This window comes from Oryctolagus cuniculus, chromosome 1, assembly GCF_964237555.1.
Source record: "Oryctolagus cuniculus chromosome 1, mOryCun1.1, whole genome shotgun sequence".
Classification (NCBI taxonomy): domain Eukaryota; kingdom Metazoa; phylum Chordata; class Mammalia; order Lagomorpha; family Leporidae; genus Oryctolagus; species Oryctolagus cuniculus.
This window is the reverse complement of record NC_091432.1, coordinates 58,831,334-58,846,978: the sequence shown is the minus strand read 5'-3', so window position 1 is coordinate 58,846,978 and position 15,645 is coordinate 58,831,334. Positions and strand designations below refer to the sequence as shown.

Below are 15,645 nucleotides of genomic sequence, written 5' to 3'. Positions count from 1 at the left end.
CCTGGTCCCCAGCTAAGAAATTTCTCAGAACCTTTAAGGTGTTATTTCCTCAAAGAGAATATTAAACAGCTATGGACATGACCTCATGGAAGCACAAATCTGTTTGAGGAGTTAAGGCACTGAATCACGAGTGAAGAAAACATGAATTTTCCAAGTCATACCTCAAACTCCCTCTGGAAGATTTCTGAGACTGGAATAGCCAGTTTCTTCAAGTTTATCTCATTTGATGTTGGATTTATGGATCACGGTGTGGAGCAGATGCTTTAACCCCTTTTTACAGATAAGGCTGATGTTCAGAGATGATTTAGTTCACTGGGGCTGAGTCTGGACTCCAACTTAAGTTGACTACAAGCCCTGCTTGTCTGCAGGGTATTTTGCATGAAAAGGGCTTTCCGGCAAGGCCTGGGCCTTTTGCTTCAAAGGGCAAAGGGACATATTTTCCCTTTCATGTCTTTCCATGGCCCCTTCTTTCATTCTGGTTTCAGATTGCCTGTCTGGCTACAGTCTTCTGTCATTGGTCAGTAATTCCCTGGGTCATATTCCACACTTGAAGATGGAGGTAATTGCTTCAAGATGTGGCCCTTTAAGGAGAGAGTAAGTTAAAAGGCAAATTATTTTTATCAGCTCCGGTCAGAATCTGAGCTTTGGAAAAAGGAAATGGCGGTTTTTTCTGAGATGTAAACTTTCTTTCATCTCCGAGAAAAGAGAGGTATTTGGCCTTCTGGAAGTGGTTAGTGGTGGTGATGAAGTGAGAAGGGTGAGTGATAATTTTGTCCTTTGGTTTTTCATAAAGTTTTATTACCCAGTTTCATGAGACTTCGCAGTGAGTAAAACAAACCACCCTCCTTGTCCATCTCTTATTTATATGAGGGGTCTTCAAAAAGTTCACGGAAAGTGCATATAATGAAAAAAGCTATATGTAGATTTCAAATTTTTTTTTCACCCAAATAAACTTACCTTGTAATGTCATTTTTCCACGAGCCTTTTCAAGTACCATCAAACAAGCAACTTTGAAACAACTGTGAACCCAAGCAGAAAGCTGCTTATGAAACCTTAGCCCCTTCCCCTGAGCCTCCCTCACCTTCCTTCCCCAGGCTGCCTGACTCTGAGAGATCCCAGCAGGATCCTATGCTGCCTTGCCTGCCAAGGGTACTTACTTATAGGTTGGATCCAGAACTGACATGGGTCTTGGGGATGAAATCTAGGAACCAAAGAGTGTTCTTAAAGGATAGACAGAGTAAAAGCAGCTAGCAAAAGAGATGGAGGAGAAGAAAGATAGATCAGGAATATATGGAACAAGCAAGATAGAATGACAAGAAGTAGCTCGTGTGGAGTGGATGGAGTATGAGTCAGTTAAGAACTGAGGAGTAGAAGTTGCATCTGAGAGTCTGGACATCCATCTCCACAACCAAAACTGTTTCTGTGTCCTACTTGCTGAAGGCATAAGCCAGCTGTGGGCAGACAAATATCTGCTGAAAAGTGGTAGGAAGATGAGGCAGCAGGGGTAGATTATTCTTTTAAGAGCTTAACTTGAAGGGGCTGTCTTTGTGGCATAGTAGGCTAATCCTTTGCCTGTAGTGCCTGCATCCCATACTGGGTATGTCCCAGCTGCTCCTCTTGGATCCAGCTCTCTGCTATGAACTGGGAAAGCAATAGAAGATGGCCCAAGTCTTTAGGTCCCTGCACCTGTGTGGGAAACCTGAAAAAAGCTCCTGGCTCCTGTTATTGGATAGGCCCAGCTCCAGCCATTGTGGCCATTTGTGGAGTTAACCAACAGTTAAAAGACCTTTCTCTCTGTCTTTCCTCTTCCTTTCTGTAACTCTGCCTCTCAAGTAAACAAATAAAATATCTATTTTTAAGAGCTTAACTTGAAGAGGAAAAGGAAGGTACAGAAAGCAGAGAGAGACAGCACTTACACATCAGAATGTACAGAAGGCAAAGCACACATACACACCATAGGACACGGGTGTTAAGGGGAAGACAAGGTCAAGAGGGACTTTTCTTCAGAATGTCAGAAATTTGATCATGTGTATAGCCTGAGGAATGGAAGCTGATGGTAAGGGAGAGATTAATGCCTGTCAGAGAGCATGACTGATGGTCCCACCCTAGAGTAGCAGAGCTTGGTGGGAACTTCCTGAGATGGTCCAGAGGTGAGGGAGAGTCATCTGGAGACCAGCCAGAGGAAGAAACGGGACTGGAGCATTGGAAAACAAAGCCGACGGCTACTGCTCAGCTACGGCTCATCGTTTTGTATGAAGACATATGAAGAACCCAGAGACTGGGAACTGTCCATAAACAGGAAGGTCAGTCACAAGGGGCAACCAGGAACAAATTCTGGAGGCATTGTGTCCTTTCATGTATACTTTTTATGTGTGACCTGGAAGCTTACTGGGCTAGGAAACACCTCTGAAAGGCGAGAGAACCTGACAGTAAAGATGGAAACGTGTGATTTTGGAGATTTGCCTTAGAAAGGAGCTGTGTGCTCGCTTTCTGTAAGACAGAGATTTAAGAGAAATGAATAAGAGGATTCTGGGAAACTTTGAAATGGAACTTAAATGCAGTGAATAACAAGATAATTTTTATCTTTTCCGTAAATAGGAGGAGAGGTTATTTGAGGAGAATAGAAAGGGGTAGGCTGGGGTTTAGGACTTGAGGAGAATAGAAAAGATTTGGAACAATCTGTGAAGGGAATCATCCAGAGATAAATACAACTTTTACTAGGAAAAATTGGAAGATAAGCTGTAATTAGATAGCATAAATTTGTATTGAAACCAATTGGCATCATTCATTGACTTTCACCAGCTATTCTCAGTCCATGCAGAGTGAAAACATGGACAAAAAGACTATGATATTTGGCTGAACTGGGCTCTGGTAAACAAACATACATTTGCCTGGGGACAGGGATGAGCTGGGCGAATATTTTTCCAGTATAGACTTGAGTACAACTGAAATGACTAACTTTAAGGTATAGAGTGGATAAGGAAACAAATATAGCTTAAAGGAAGTTGATAAACCAGGAAAATGGGAAGTTATTAAGTAACCAGTGGCCACACAAGGAGAAATTTAAGATTGGATAAGCAAGTGGGACAGTTGAAAGGTTAGTAGATTGTATCTAGAGGAGAGAATTTCATAGCTGAAATTTTAGAAGCAGAGAAAACATTCTGGGTAAAGATGACGGCCACATTGTTGCTGAAAGGCTGAGAGGAAGCAGAAGCAAAGCTTATTGGCGCTGGGATCCATGTGAAGCCACAGTGGATACTGAGGGGAAGCGACATTAACAAGGATGTTGAAGTTGCTGAGGAGACAGAATGCGCCTACAGTAGGTAGAGAAGCTGTTCATCAAAAGAAAAGAGCCTCAAGAAACCTAAGACTGTATTGGTGCTGGGTATTTGGGGATAACAGGTTGACTGGCTAGGGCTACCTTGGAAGGGCAGGGTAGATGTGGAGCATTGGTGGGGACGAAGAGTGGTCTAGAAGCAGTCGTGACAGAGAGAGAGAGTTGTTCTGTAAATTGGGTTGGTGGAAGCAGAGAGCTGTCCACTTGAAATGACTGGGAAGAACGCATCATAACGCACAGAAGGCAAGATCCAGTTTATGTTGGAGGTAGGAGTAATTGAGGATGTAGGGTAAATTCCCACTGAGGCACACACTTAGAGATTGTTATACATAACTGGCTAGGGGCCTTGCTGGGATGAAGGAAGGGAAGTCAAGCTGGGTTGGAATAAATCTGTTGAGGCTGCTTTTGAGTGCAGGAACTAGAACAGTAATTACTAATGACAAAAACCAAGGGGAGATGATTATAAAAGGTAAAAGCACATGCTAATAGATATAAGCTAGGAGACATTAAGTGTACATTTTATTATTAATTAACTATATGAAATTAAGCCACCTCCGGTTTCTAAATAAAACTGTGGTGTCTTCAACTGGATTGCCACTTGGAATGTTGGTGTGACCAATTGAAATGGCTATTGGAATCAATTAAAATATTATCTTCATCAGCTAGAACATTGGCATGACCAATTAAAACCCAGTAGCTAAAATAGTTGGAGAGACTTCGGCAATAATGGAAATAGAACAGACTTAGCTTTTGGGAGAAATACATTCTGAGGGCTTTTTGAATCTATCAAAGCAAAAGGCTGAATACTGATCAGTAGGCAGAACTGCACGAATGTTATCTTAATATATAGCAGAATTCAACAGGGCTGTGTTTATTGTTATGTCCCTAGATGTTGGTTTGTAGGAGGTATTTAAAAACATATTTGTTAAATAAATGAATGAAATGTAATAAAGTTTTTTGTTGTTTAGATCTCAGTACTCCAAAGTAATGGTTATTATCTTATGGACTTTAATTTGTGTAGTTTTTCCTTTTCTTTGCATTAGCAGCTGAGAATCCCAAATATGCATTATAGTCCATTTCTAACTGTTTATAGAACTTTACGGTGTGGTTTTCTACTTACTGTAACTCTGGCTTCAACTTCTTTTCCTAGCTGCTTTAATTTTTATGATTTTTCTTTTAACTTGAAATATGTGTTTTGCAAACTGTCTTAAATCGTGTTTAGAACCAAGCAGGTAGATATAAGTTTGAGACTGATAGAGAATGAAGTGGTAGAGGAAGATAAGAAAGTTAGGAAGGAAGGTTGGGAAAGAGTAGGTTCTGTGGGGGAGAATTACATCTTAAGGTGTTTGGGTATTCAAGACCCAGAGAACTCACCATGTCTGTGTGCCCATAGCCAGGGAGGAATGGCTTACATAACCTTAGCACAAGACCCTTGTAGATACCTTGTACTCAATGAAATCTTGTCAGTTTGAGTGGATGTTTTTTGGGCTCAGTGAAAATTTTGTTGATTGCCTTTTCTCCCTGTATTTTTAAAAAATATATATTTAAATTCCCTTTCTCTATTTGGTAAACAACATGATACATTAGGCAGAAATGAATTCTGGAGTCAAACAATACTTGGTTTGAAAACGAACTCTGCTGCTGATCGGTATGTGACCTCTGGCAAAATATTTATTTACCCTTTCTGCACTTATCCCTTCCTCTGTAGAATCAGAATAATAATAATATTTACTGCCAAATCCTTGGGAGGGTTTATGCAGGCAATGTATGTTAAAGCAGTGTCTGGCACAGAGGAGACACTCGATACTTCCAAGTACCCCATTGCATTGGGCATGCTCATCTGCCTGGCTCCATGTGGCCAAGTAGCCCACAATTCTGGCACCGCAGTGCTGCTGCCTCTGCCTTGTGAGCCAGTTTCAAGTCTGGCAGGCCCAGTGCTCAGAGAACTCCTTGTGCTCTGCTATTGTACTTTTAGATATCTGCCCCTCAGATTAGCAGATGGAAAGTTTGTAGACTAGCTATTCCAAGTCCTGAGGGCCTTTGACTTGGGGAATCATGTATTTCAAGTTTAAAAAAACAACAGATCTCTGTCTTGTGTGATTTATGATCTGAGGAAAGTTCCAAATTTGCAAAGTCAGAGCTATTGGGTCAGAATGTTGAGAGCACCATTCCTGTACTGGAGTTGGGTTGCAAGATGATACAAAATGTTCAGACATGGCAAGATATTGTGTCTTTTCCACGTATTCACTTGACCTAGTTCCTATATACTCTTTTTGGTTGGCACCTGTGTAGCCAGTGTCCACCATGTGCTGGGATGTTGGACTTTACAGAACATTGGCTTTGTTAATGAGAAAATACATGGTTCTGGACTTTGGGAAATTCTCCTGGTTTTTGAAGCCCTTTATAATTATTTAGTTTAAGCAAATGTCTTGCCTATCACCTTTGTTTTTTCCCTTGTTTATGCTTACTAAGTATATGACAAGTGTGTATCTTGCCACTATTCTAGTGATGACAGGACTAGTAATAATCTCCCTTGTTTCTTCCCACATTTGGGAAAGAACTATCTTCTTGTTTACTTCCCAAAGTGGCCAAATTTTAAATTTGGTACAGTCTAGGGAAGATCAAGTTCATATAATAAAATTTCCAAATGGTCACCCACTGAATACTCATTGAATACATGCTTTATGCTTTAACTTCTGTCTAGGTTCATGGCAGTAAGATCTGATATTGACATGTGTCAAGGACTGGGCTGAATGTTTATTGAGCTCAGAAGAAGATCTAGAAATTTTGGTTTTGAAAATATATTGTCAACATGAGTTTATTTGTTTTATCAGAAAACACCTACTACTTTTTCTGAAAAATAGAGGTGGAGAAATTTGTTCTTTGACAGTATTCATCCATTTCTCTCTACTTGGAAATAATGAATAATGGTTTCTGTGGACAAATATGTCTTTCGAGACATGTAACTCACCTTGTCTTCCAAAACACAGTGGGTAATGTCAGAGGCTATGCTATATCTGAGTGACCCAGTGTCATTGCAGGCCCATCCATAATAGGCCCATAGCCAGTCCGCAGAGGTTTCAATTCTGTATTGTCCAACATATGACTTGCCTGTTGCTTTATGTGTGATGAATAGAGCTAGAGCTGTCTTTGACGTGGTGGTTGGTGATCTGATGTTCAGTTTTTTGCTTGCAGGAGCTGCTAAGTCGCACATCTCTCGAGACTCAGAAGCTTGACTTGATGACTGAAGTGTCTGAGCTGAAACTCAAGTTGGTTGGCATGGAGAAAGAGCAGAGGGAGCAAGAGGAGAAGCAAAAAAAAGCAGAGGTGGGTGTGACGTGCCAAATTCTGGAGAGTGTTTGTTCTGTCCTAAACTTAGACCTGGGGAGGCTATCCTAATGTGGAGTAGGCCATCTGATCAACCCCAAGCCTGGCAGCCCTTGAGTGCCATGAGTATCTATGCACTAGAGGAAGAATGTTTGGTTAATACCAAGTTATCAGGTTTTGCTATGTCTGCAACTTTTTCAGCAATACCCAAACCACTAAGTTTTGGCTTTCAGGCTTTATCCTCCCTCAAACTGCTGACAAGGATGGATAGGGAAGCAGTAGTAAGGAAAGGATCAGGCAAAACATTGAGGACACAGGACATCTTCTGTGAGAACCAAGGTAATGATGATTTCCGGGAACCTGGTTGGCTGCCCAGTAGGCCACTGTCACCATATCCAAGGACTCTGGCAACACTTTTTTTTATGAACCTTTCACTGACCCAGATGGAAGTCCCAGGGGATGAGTTTCTTTTCTCATGGTGGATGGTAAGGGGTAATCCCATACACAGACCTTCTCATAGAGAATGTTTCCTGGGTCTGCTTTCTGGATTTCAGGCTCCATATACCATTGGCTAGAGCATGCCCAACCCCTTTCTGAATAAATATTTAGAGAGTTTTAGCCTCCTTTGTTTGGGAGAAGGCAGCCTGTTTTAACTCTAGATAACTCTCTTCCTGTGTCTCTACCTTCAGATCCTTATATTCATTCCTGGTAATATGAGATATGACAGGAGATAAGTTTTAGGCTTGGAGCCCCATGACTCATTTACTCCATGGCGTAACTATTTCATAGCTCTATGAACCTCAACAAGTTAGCTACTTAATCTCTTTGAACTTCAACTTCTTTGTCTGTAAAATGAATTGCTCTGTGGTCACTCCAAATAAAATCACAAAAATTAAGTACCTGGCGTATTTGACATTTCATAGGTGCTTGGTCATCTCCTTCCTCCATTTAAGGGTCTTCAAAATTTAAAGATGGATAATGTTCTTTTCTGATAAGTGCCAACATTATTGTTCACTGACACCTGCCATATTTCTTTGTTGACTGGGGAAACGCTGGTGATTAGGGCACTTCTAATGTGTGAGGCACACTCCTTATGTTGCTTTTGAGAACATGATCATTAGTAAATTGTGTGGTTGCCAAAAGCAGATAATCTCCAGTGAGCTGAAGATAATAGCTTCTCATGATAAAAATGCAGGCTAATGAATCTCCATCTTCAATCCAACTCAGCTGCTCATTAGCTTTGTGATCTTGAACAAGTTATTTAACCTCCCAACCCTATTTCTTCTTCTGTTAAGATGTAGATAGTAGTATTTCCCTTTGCTTTGGTTGTTCTGTAGAGTATATACAATCCTTAGCATAGTGCTGGACATGTGGCAATAGCCAGCTTTTATTGATCACTTACTGGTCGTGTTGTTAAGTGTGGTAGAAATGGAAATGTAGACTTAGATTCATAGTTTATACACGCCAAGATCACATGGATTAAAGCTGATTTGTGTGAAATGTTGAATGGACTGTTGCTAAGACATTCAGAGAGATTTAAGTGACTTTTCTCCTGGTTTGGAGTAATTTTGCCAGTGTTGCAAGATATTTGATTACATGTTTATATGCATTAGGGCTTTGGGGGGCAGAATTCAATAAACTATGTGAGAAGGCAAAGACAACTCAAAAACACATTTAAAAAGAGAGGGGAGTTGCTAGATCACACGACTTGGAAGTGCAGTGTTTAAAATATCCAGTATGAGTCCAGGTAATCGCACAGTGACCAGAGTAAGTCTTGCTGTGTTACTTGGTTCTGTTTTAGCCTTACTCTCAGGAAGGCTCTCCCCATATGGTGACAAAGACGGCCATCAGTAGCTTCTGGGGCTAAGCAGTCATTTTACTGTGTGCTTTCCTTCTCTTTTCTGAAAGGTTGTTTTTGAAGCTGAATTTTTTGTTTTCTATCTGGCTGTTCTTATGTGAGACAACATAGATCCTGGGCCTCTGGCCTCCACCCTACCAGATAACAGCCCTTCCCAGTTGCTAGTACAAATATTAGGTTTCCATGTGCAGGAATTTTGCAGGCTGTTCAAACCTGTGATAATCAGTGAGCAGCCACATGACCTGAAACAAATTCCTCATTCTTGTAGTTAAGCGTAGTCTTCGCTGGTAGGCCCAGAACCTCTGCCTCTGTTTGTGACTGTCAGGAGCACCAGGAGCTTACCACCATGTGGTGCTGCTTAAACCACACCACTGTCGCATACATGGAGATGTTTCTCCTAAGGTCACTAGGGGTTGCAGTTGCATGAATAAAGGGAACGTTGCCTCCCATCTTATGTTGCTGCTGTTTTGTTTTGTGTGGTTTTTTTTTTTTTTTTTTTTTTTTTGTTTCCTGGAGAATGTATTTAGCCTAAGGGCTAAAAAAGCAGGACTTCCCCCCCCCCCCACCCCCCCTTGGAAGTAGCCAGATCCAAAGTAAACTTACTCAGTGTAGCTTAGGCTTTATCCTCAAATTCCATTTCATGTTACAATGAAAAAAGAGGATGCTGTAAACAAGAGCTTTGCAGACTGCTCTTTCTGCTATGGTTATGATCACACCCTAAGCCAGTTGGGTTGTAAAAATGGTTGGTCGTGGTGTGGTCATTCAAGCACCTGAGAACTTGGAGGCACAGATTTCTTTTTCTTTTTCTTTTTCTTTTTCTTTTTCTTTTTCTTTTTCTTTTTCTTTTTCTTTTTCTTTTTCTTTTTCTTATTTATTTGAGAGGTAGAGTTACAGACAGAGAGAGGGAGAGACAGAAAGGTCTTCCATCTGCTGGTTTACTCACCAAATGGCTGCAACAGCCAGAGCTGGGCCGATTCGAAGCCAGGAGCTTCTTCTGGGTCTCCCACATGAGTGCAGGGGCACCAGGCACTTGGACTGTCTTCCATTGCTTTCCAGGCCATTAGCAGACAGCTTGATTGGAAGAGGAGCAGCCAGGATATGAACCAGCCCGTATGGGATGCTGGCACCAAAGGCTGAGGCTTAGCCTGCTATGCAACAGCGCCAGCCCCAGCCTCAGCCCCAGCCCCAAGTCACAGATTTCTTGATGTCCAGTCTTGCACAGGAGTTAGTTAATAGTGACTCACATGAGATATAGGTAAATAGTGGATTTCCTGTTTACTTGTCTTGTCAGCTGCAATGGTTCTGGGCCATAAGGTTCTCAAACTGGAATTAGTTGTATTTACTCTTGAAAAGCAAGATTGCAGAATAGTGATTGACATAGAAAATGAATACCAGAATTAGGATGATAGAACTTGAAAGAAAGATGCAGAAGCGAAGGAAAACTTCTGTGTGGCACACCAGATCAAAGGCACACAGAGCAGAAGGCTGTCCTCAGGGGAGGGGGTCTGGGGTTCCTGCACAGTGGGAGTATGGGGTGGGGGCCTGCAGCTGGATCCCATAGTGGGACCCCGGGGTTCTCAGAGCAGGAATCCAGGATTTGCTGGGAAGAATAGTTTTCCCAGTTGATCAGGATATACATTAGCAGGAAGAGACCTAGAAAGACTATTTATTTAGTACTTCCTGGCAGAAAATGGAATTTAGTTCAACCCAAGTGGTGGTGCCATCATCCCTTCTTTCTTCCTGTGGTGAAGACCTTGGGAGGAAGGGATTCTAATTTCTGAACTAAGGCAACCAGAGGATGGGTGTGTAGTGCAGAGCAAGGACTGAAAAGACTGTGTTTGTTCAGAGAGGTTGGCTTGACAGGGAGTGTTTGTTCAGAGAGGTTGACTTGACCGGGAGTTTTATTATTCTTGTTTTTATTTTATTTGTTTACTTATTTTCATTAGTATAGGAAATACTCTCCTGCAGTTAAAAAATGAGGAGTTCAGGGGAGAGCATTGTGGTGCAGTGGGTTAAGCTGCTGCTTGGGATGCCCACGTCTTATGTTGGAGTGCCGGCTTGAATCCTGCATCCTGCTAATGTGCCCAGGGTTGCAGCAGGTGATTGCCAAAGTGCTTGGTCTCTGCCTCCCATATGAGAGACCTAGATGGAGTTCCTGGCTGCTGGCTTTGGCCTGGCCCATCCTGGCTGTTGTGGGCATTCGGGATGTGAACCAGTGGATGGGAGATATCTTCTCTGTCTATCTCTGTCTCTTTTTCTCTGTTACTCTGCTTTTTAAGCAAATGAAAATAATAAATAAATGAACTTTTTTTTAAATGAAGAATTCAAAAGTATACATAGCAAAAATCTCCTTCTACATCTGTTCTCTGGTCAACAGTCAGGGACCAGTGCTATCAATATGCTTGTATCCCCCCAGAGTTATTTTAGGAATAGACAAGCAAACACATGTGGATATATATTCTGTGTGTGTGTGTGTGTGTGTGTGAGACACACCCACATTCTTCCCCTTATTTTTGTGCAAGTACACACTATTCTAGACCTTTCTTTCTAAAGTTAGCAGTGGTCTTGGAGTTCTTTTCATACCAAGAACAGTAAAAAAGAAACCCCTTCATTCTTTTATGTCTGCATAATACTCTACTCTGACTGTGCCCTAATTAACTTGACTTGTTTTCCTTCAGTGGCTGCTTAGGTTGTTTCCAAGTTTTTAGTACTACAAATAATGTTCAGAGTATGTGTTTGGTAGCAGTTAAGCTCCTGGTTTGGATGCTCACGTCCTATATCAGAGTACCTGGGTTTAATCCACGCCTCCGGCTCCCAATTCCATCTTGTTGCTAATATTGACTGTAAAAGACAGCAGTGATGACTCAAATGGTTGGGTTACTGCCAGACACATGGGAGACCTGATTGCAATTCCAACTTCAACATTGTGGCCATTTCTAGAGTGAATCAGTGGATGGGAACACTTGCTCTTGTTCTCTCTGTCTATTTCTTTCTCTGTCTACCAGTGTTGCTCTCTCAAATGAACAAATTAAAAAATTAAAAAATGATGCTGTAGTGAAAGAACTGTGTAAAATTATGAGCAAGTGTATGAAATAGGAAAGGGTAAAAACCACTTAAGATGATGGGAGGTGGTCGGCGCCGCGGCTCAATAGGCTAATCCTCCGCCTGCGGCGCCGGCACACCGGGTTCTAGTCCTGGTTGGGGCGCCGGATTCTGTCCCGGTTGCCCCTCTTCCAGGCCAGCTCTCTGCTGTGGCCCGGGAGTGCAGTGGAGGATGGCCTAGGTGCTTGGGCCCTGCACCCCATGGGAGACCAGGAGAAGCACCTGGCTCCTGGCTTCGGATCAGCGAGGTGTGCCGGCCACAGCATGCCAGCCGCAGCGCGCCAGCAGCAGCAGCCATTGGAGGGTGAACCAACGGTAAAGGAAGACCTTTCTCTCTGTCTCTCTCTCTCTCACTGTCCACTTTGCCTGTCAAAAAAATAAAAAATAGGCCAGCGCCACAGCTCACTAGGCTAATCCTCCACTGGCGGCGCTGGCACACCAGGTTCTGGTCCCGGTTGGGGCGCTGAATTCTGTCCCAGTTGCCCCTCTTCCAGGCCAGCTCTCTGCTGTGGCCCGGGAGTGCAGGGAGGATAGCCCAAGTCCTTGGGCCCTGCACCCCATGGGAGACCAGGAGAAGCACCTGGCTCCTGCCTTCGGATCGGCGCAATATGTCGGCCGCAGCGCGCCGGCCGTGGTGGCCATTGGAGGGTGAACCAATGGAAAAGCAAGACCTTTCTCTTTCTCTCTTTCTCTCTTTCTCTCTTTCTCTCTTTCTCTCTTTCTCTCTCTCTCTCTCTCTCTCTCTCCACTCTGCCTGTCAAAAATAAAAAAAATAAAATAAAATAAAAAAATAAATAAAAAGATGATGGGAGGTGCCTAAGAGTTACACATAGAGAAAAATCCTTAATGATTGACAAAGGAGCACTATTAAACAAAGTAAGGTGAGATTACAACACAGAGCAACAATTATAACCTCAAATATATATCCCATGGACTTCATGATGTCGGACCCAAAAATGGAATGGAGCTACAAAGGGGCCTACCTTACCAGAAGTGGTTAGCCCTGGAGATCAGAATTACACAGTCAGGTGAAATACCAAGCCTGACTCGTGCTGGGAAACAGCAGTTATGTTGTTTATGGAGAATTAAGGAAAAGTGGCCCAGGAGTTTAGGAGTTGCACCATGTAGTTGCACTGAACAGACGAGGAAACTGGATGCATATCTGATAGAGATCCCAGACTGATGAAGACCAGGGGTGGTAATGGAAGGGGAGAAGCAGCAACTACTTGGATGGACCCTAAAATCTGCAGATAAAGACTGACAAATGTGAAAGTTTGTTTTTCTCACTTGCTTTTTTTTTTTTTTTAAGATTTATTTATTTATTTATTTATTTATTTATTTGAAAGTCAGAGTTAAATAGAGAGAGATGGAGAGGCAGAGAGAGAGAGAGATCTTCCATCCACTGGTTCTCTCCCCAATTGGCCACAATGGCCAGTGCTGTGCTGATCCAAAGGCAGAAGCCAGGAGCTTCTTCCGGGTCTCCCACGTGGGTGCAGGAGCACAAGGATTTGGACCATCTTCTACTGCTTTCCCAGGCAACAGCAGAGAGCTGGATCAGAAGTGGAGCAGCCGGGACTCAAACTGGCGCCCATATGGGATGCCAGCACTGAAGACCGCAGCTTTACCCACTTCACCACAGCACCGGCCCCAATCACTTGCTTCTTGTTTACTCAGAAGGCAGAAAACAAATTTGGGAAAACTGCTATTTTAACTCCAATATTGAAGCAGGAGCTGGTATTATGGCACAGTGGGTTAAGCTGTCACATGTGACACTGGCAAATAATAGGCTGCTGGTTTGAATCCTGACTGCTTCACTTCTGATCCATTTCCCTGCTAATGTGCCTGAGAATACAACGAAAGATGGCCCTAGTACTTGGGCTCCTACGACTCATGGGGGAGACCTGGATGGAGTTCCAGGTTCCTAGCTTCGATCTGGCTCAGACCTGGCCATTGTGTCCATTTAGGGAGTGAACCAATGAATGGAAGAGCCTTCTCTCTCTCTCCCTCTCTCTACATCTGCCTTTAAAATAAAGACATAAATCTTTAAATCTTTAAAAAAAATATTGAAGCAAAGGGAGAAAGTAGCTCATGAAATAAAATGATAGGTATGTTGAAACAAAGTTGTCAATGTATTTGAAGGCTCATGAAATTAAACAAAGTGAAAACTAGGCATAGACGGACACATGCTGTAGGTTTTGTAAATCATAATGTTGGTACAGTAAATTCAAGAATATTGAACTGCTTTAAAATGATAAATTCTGACTGTGACATCTCACAAATAGTACTAGTAAAAAGGAAAAGCTTAGAAGTACCTTGAGAAAAACTAATTTTCAAAGGAGCTTGTTGACAGGATAGAAAGGATGTGTAATAAGGACACATGAAAATGCACCTGCATGGCCAGTATCAGGAAGGGCAAACCCCAAACAAGAGTATGATGCTAGGTACAACAGAAAGCCATTTAAAAAAAAAAAAAGATTTATTTATTTATTTGGGAGGCAGAGTTAAAGACAGAGAAAGAGGTCTTCAATTTGCTGGTTCACTCCCCAAATGGCCACAACAGCTGGAGCTGTGCCAATCTGAAGCCAGGAGCCAGGAGCTTCTTCCAGGTCTCCCACACAGGTGCAGGGGCCCAATAACTTGGGCCATTAGCAGAGAGTTGGATTGGAAGTTTAGTAGCCAGGACTTGAACTGGTGCCCATATTGGATGCCGACACCACTGGCGGGGGCTTAACCTACTGCACCACGCTACTGGCCCCCATAAAGCCATTTTTAAAGCTCTTAATAAGAAGATTAAAAAAAGAATAGACTTGATTCCACTGATGCCTGTGACTGGTGCAAAGACTTTACAACAACAGTCCCTAGAATGCTTGCTGTAATTAAATTTTAAGGAATCAGGAAAACCAAATGAGTTGCTAAAAACTGGAAATGAGCCATCTTTTCCTTATCTTCAAAATGACAGAACAAGTTAGTTCTATAGAATGTAAGTCTGTTAAGTTTGAGGTTAACTCTATGGTGGTTTGCCCGAACGTAATGGACAAAGTAGGAATCCATGCCCACCACCAGTGAGTTGCCTCTGACTGACCTCCTTGATTTGGCCAGGAATGGAAATCCACATTGTATAGCAGTAGACCTGGTAAATTCATACTTCAGGGAGGTGGTCCAGTAACACTGCTTAGTGTAGTCTTTTGGACACGATGGAAAAACACAGGATGAATGCTAAAATAGGCATGTTGTTACTGAATGATTTTAGAGTTGGGGATGTGTTATGTACAAATGTGGTGTATGCCATATGTGTCACCTCATACATCATTCATTGATGTATGAGTGGAGGAGGTAGCATGTATGTATAGACGTGTGTGGAGGAGATATGTCAGTATGTGCATGTTGTGCACCCGTATCTGCTATTGTTTCTGCTTAGATAGTTTCTTCTACTCCCTGTGCCTCTGATGTCAACCTGGAAGGCTGGCCATCGAGTATGGCACAAGGGATCTGTTGTATGTTCAGGCTGTAGGGCAGGCCATGGATGGGGCAGCCTCAGGGAGAATGCCATGCTTTTGGATCCTGTGAAGAAAGTGGCTGGCCACGGGAGGTGACTGTTATGGGCCGCCAGGCACCAGCTGCCCAGCCTCTGCACGCTTCCTTCCTTCCTTCTGTGCTTTCTCTTAAGCTTGGTGTGTCTGAAAATTGACTGAGCTTCAGTGCTTTTCTCTCCTCTCTTTTCCTTCCTACAGTCGGTTCTGAATGTGATCAGTGAGCTGCAGGAGCAGATGTGTAGGCTGCAGCTGGACATCCACAGGCAGATTCAAGAGCGCCTGTTACTCAGTAGGGACAACCCTGAGGAGGCAGCGGCTGGTGACAGTGCAGCCGAGCCCCAGCCATGCAGCCAGGACTGTGCCCCTTGGGAGGGGTCACCTGTAGGAACCACACTTAAGTATATCAGAGCATGCGTGTGTGGGGCATTTCCCTGATGGAGGGGCTGGGGTTCCTACTAACCTGAACCGAGTGCTGTGGTTTAGCATGG

The 15,645-nt window shown here is 43.0% G+C and overlaps 1 protein-coding gene across 31 annotated transcripts in view; it reads left to right on the top strand.

The window, feature by feature from the left end:
• PPFIBP2 (PPFIA binding protein 2) overlaps positions 1-15,645 on the top strand; it is a 169,320-nt gene that overhangs the window by 108,781 nt on the left and 44,894 nt on the right. For 30 of the 31 annotated variants that reach the window (XM_070074030.1, XM_070073995.1, XM_008265596.4 and 27 more), the window contains one exon: positions 6,533-6,664. In XM_070074030.1, the coding sequence (XP_069930131.1) occupies positions 6,533-6,664 (132 nt within the window). Of the gene's footprint in view, positions 1-1,812; positions 2,304-6,532; positions 6,665-15,645 lie in introns of those variants that run through there. The other variant, XM_070074048.1, reaches the window with a different exon arrangement.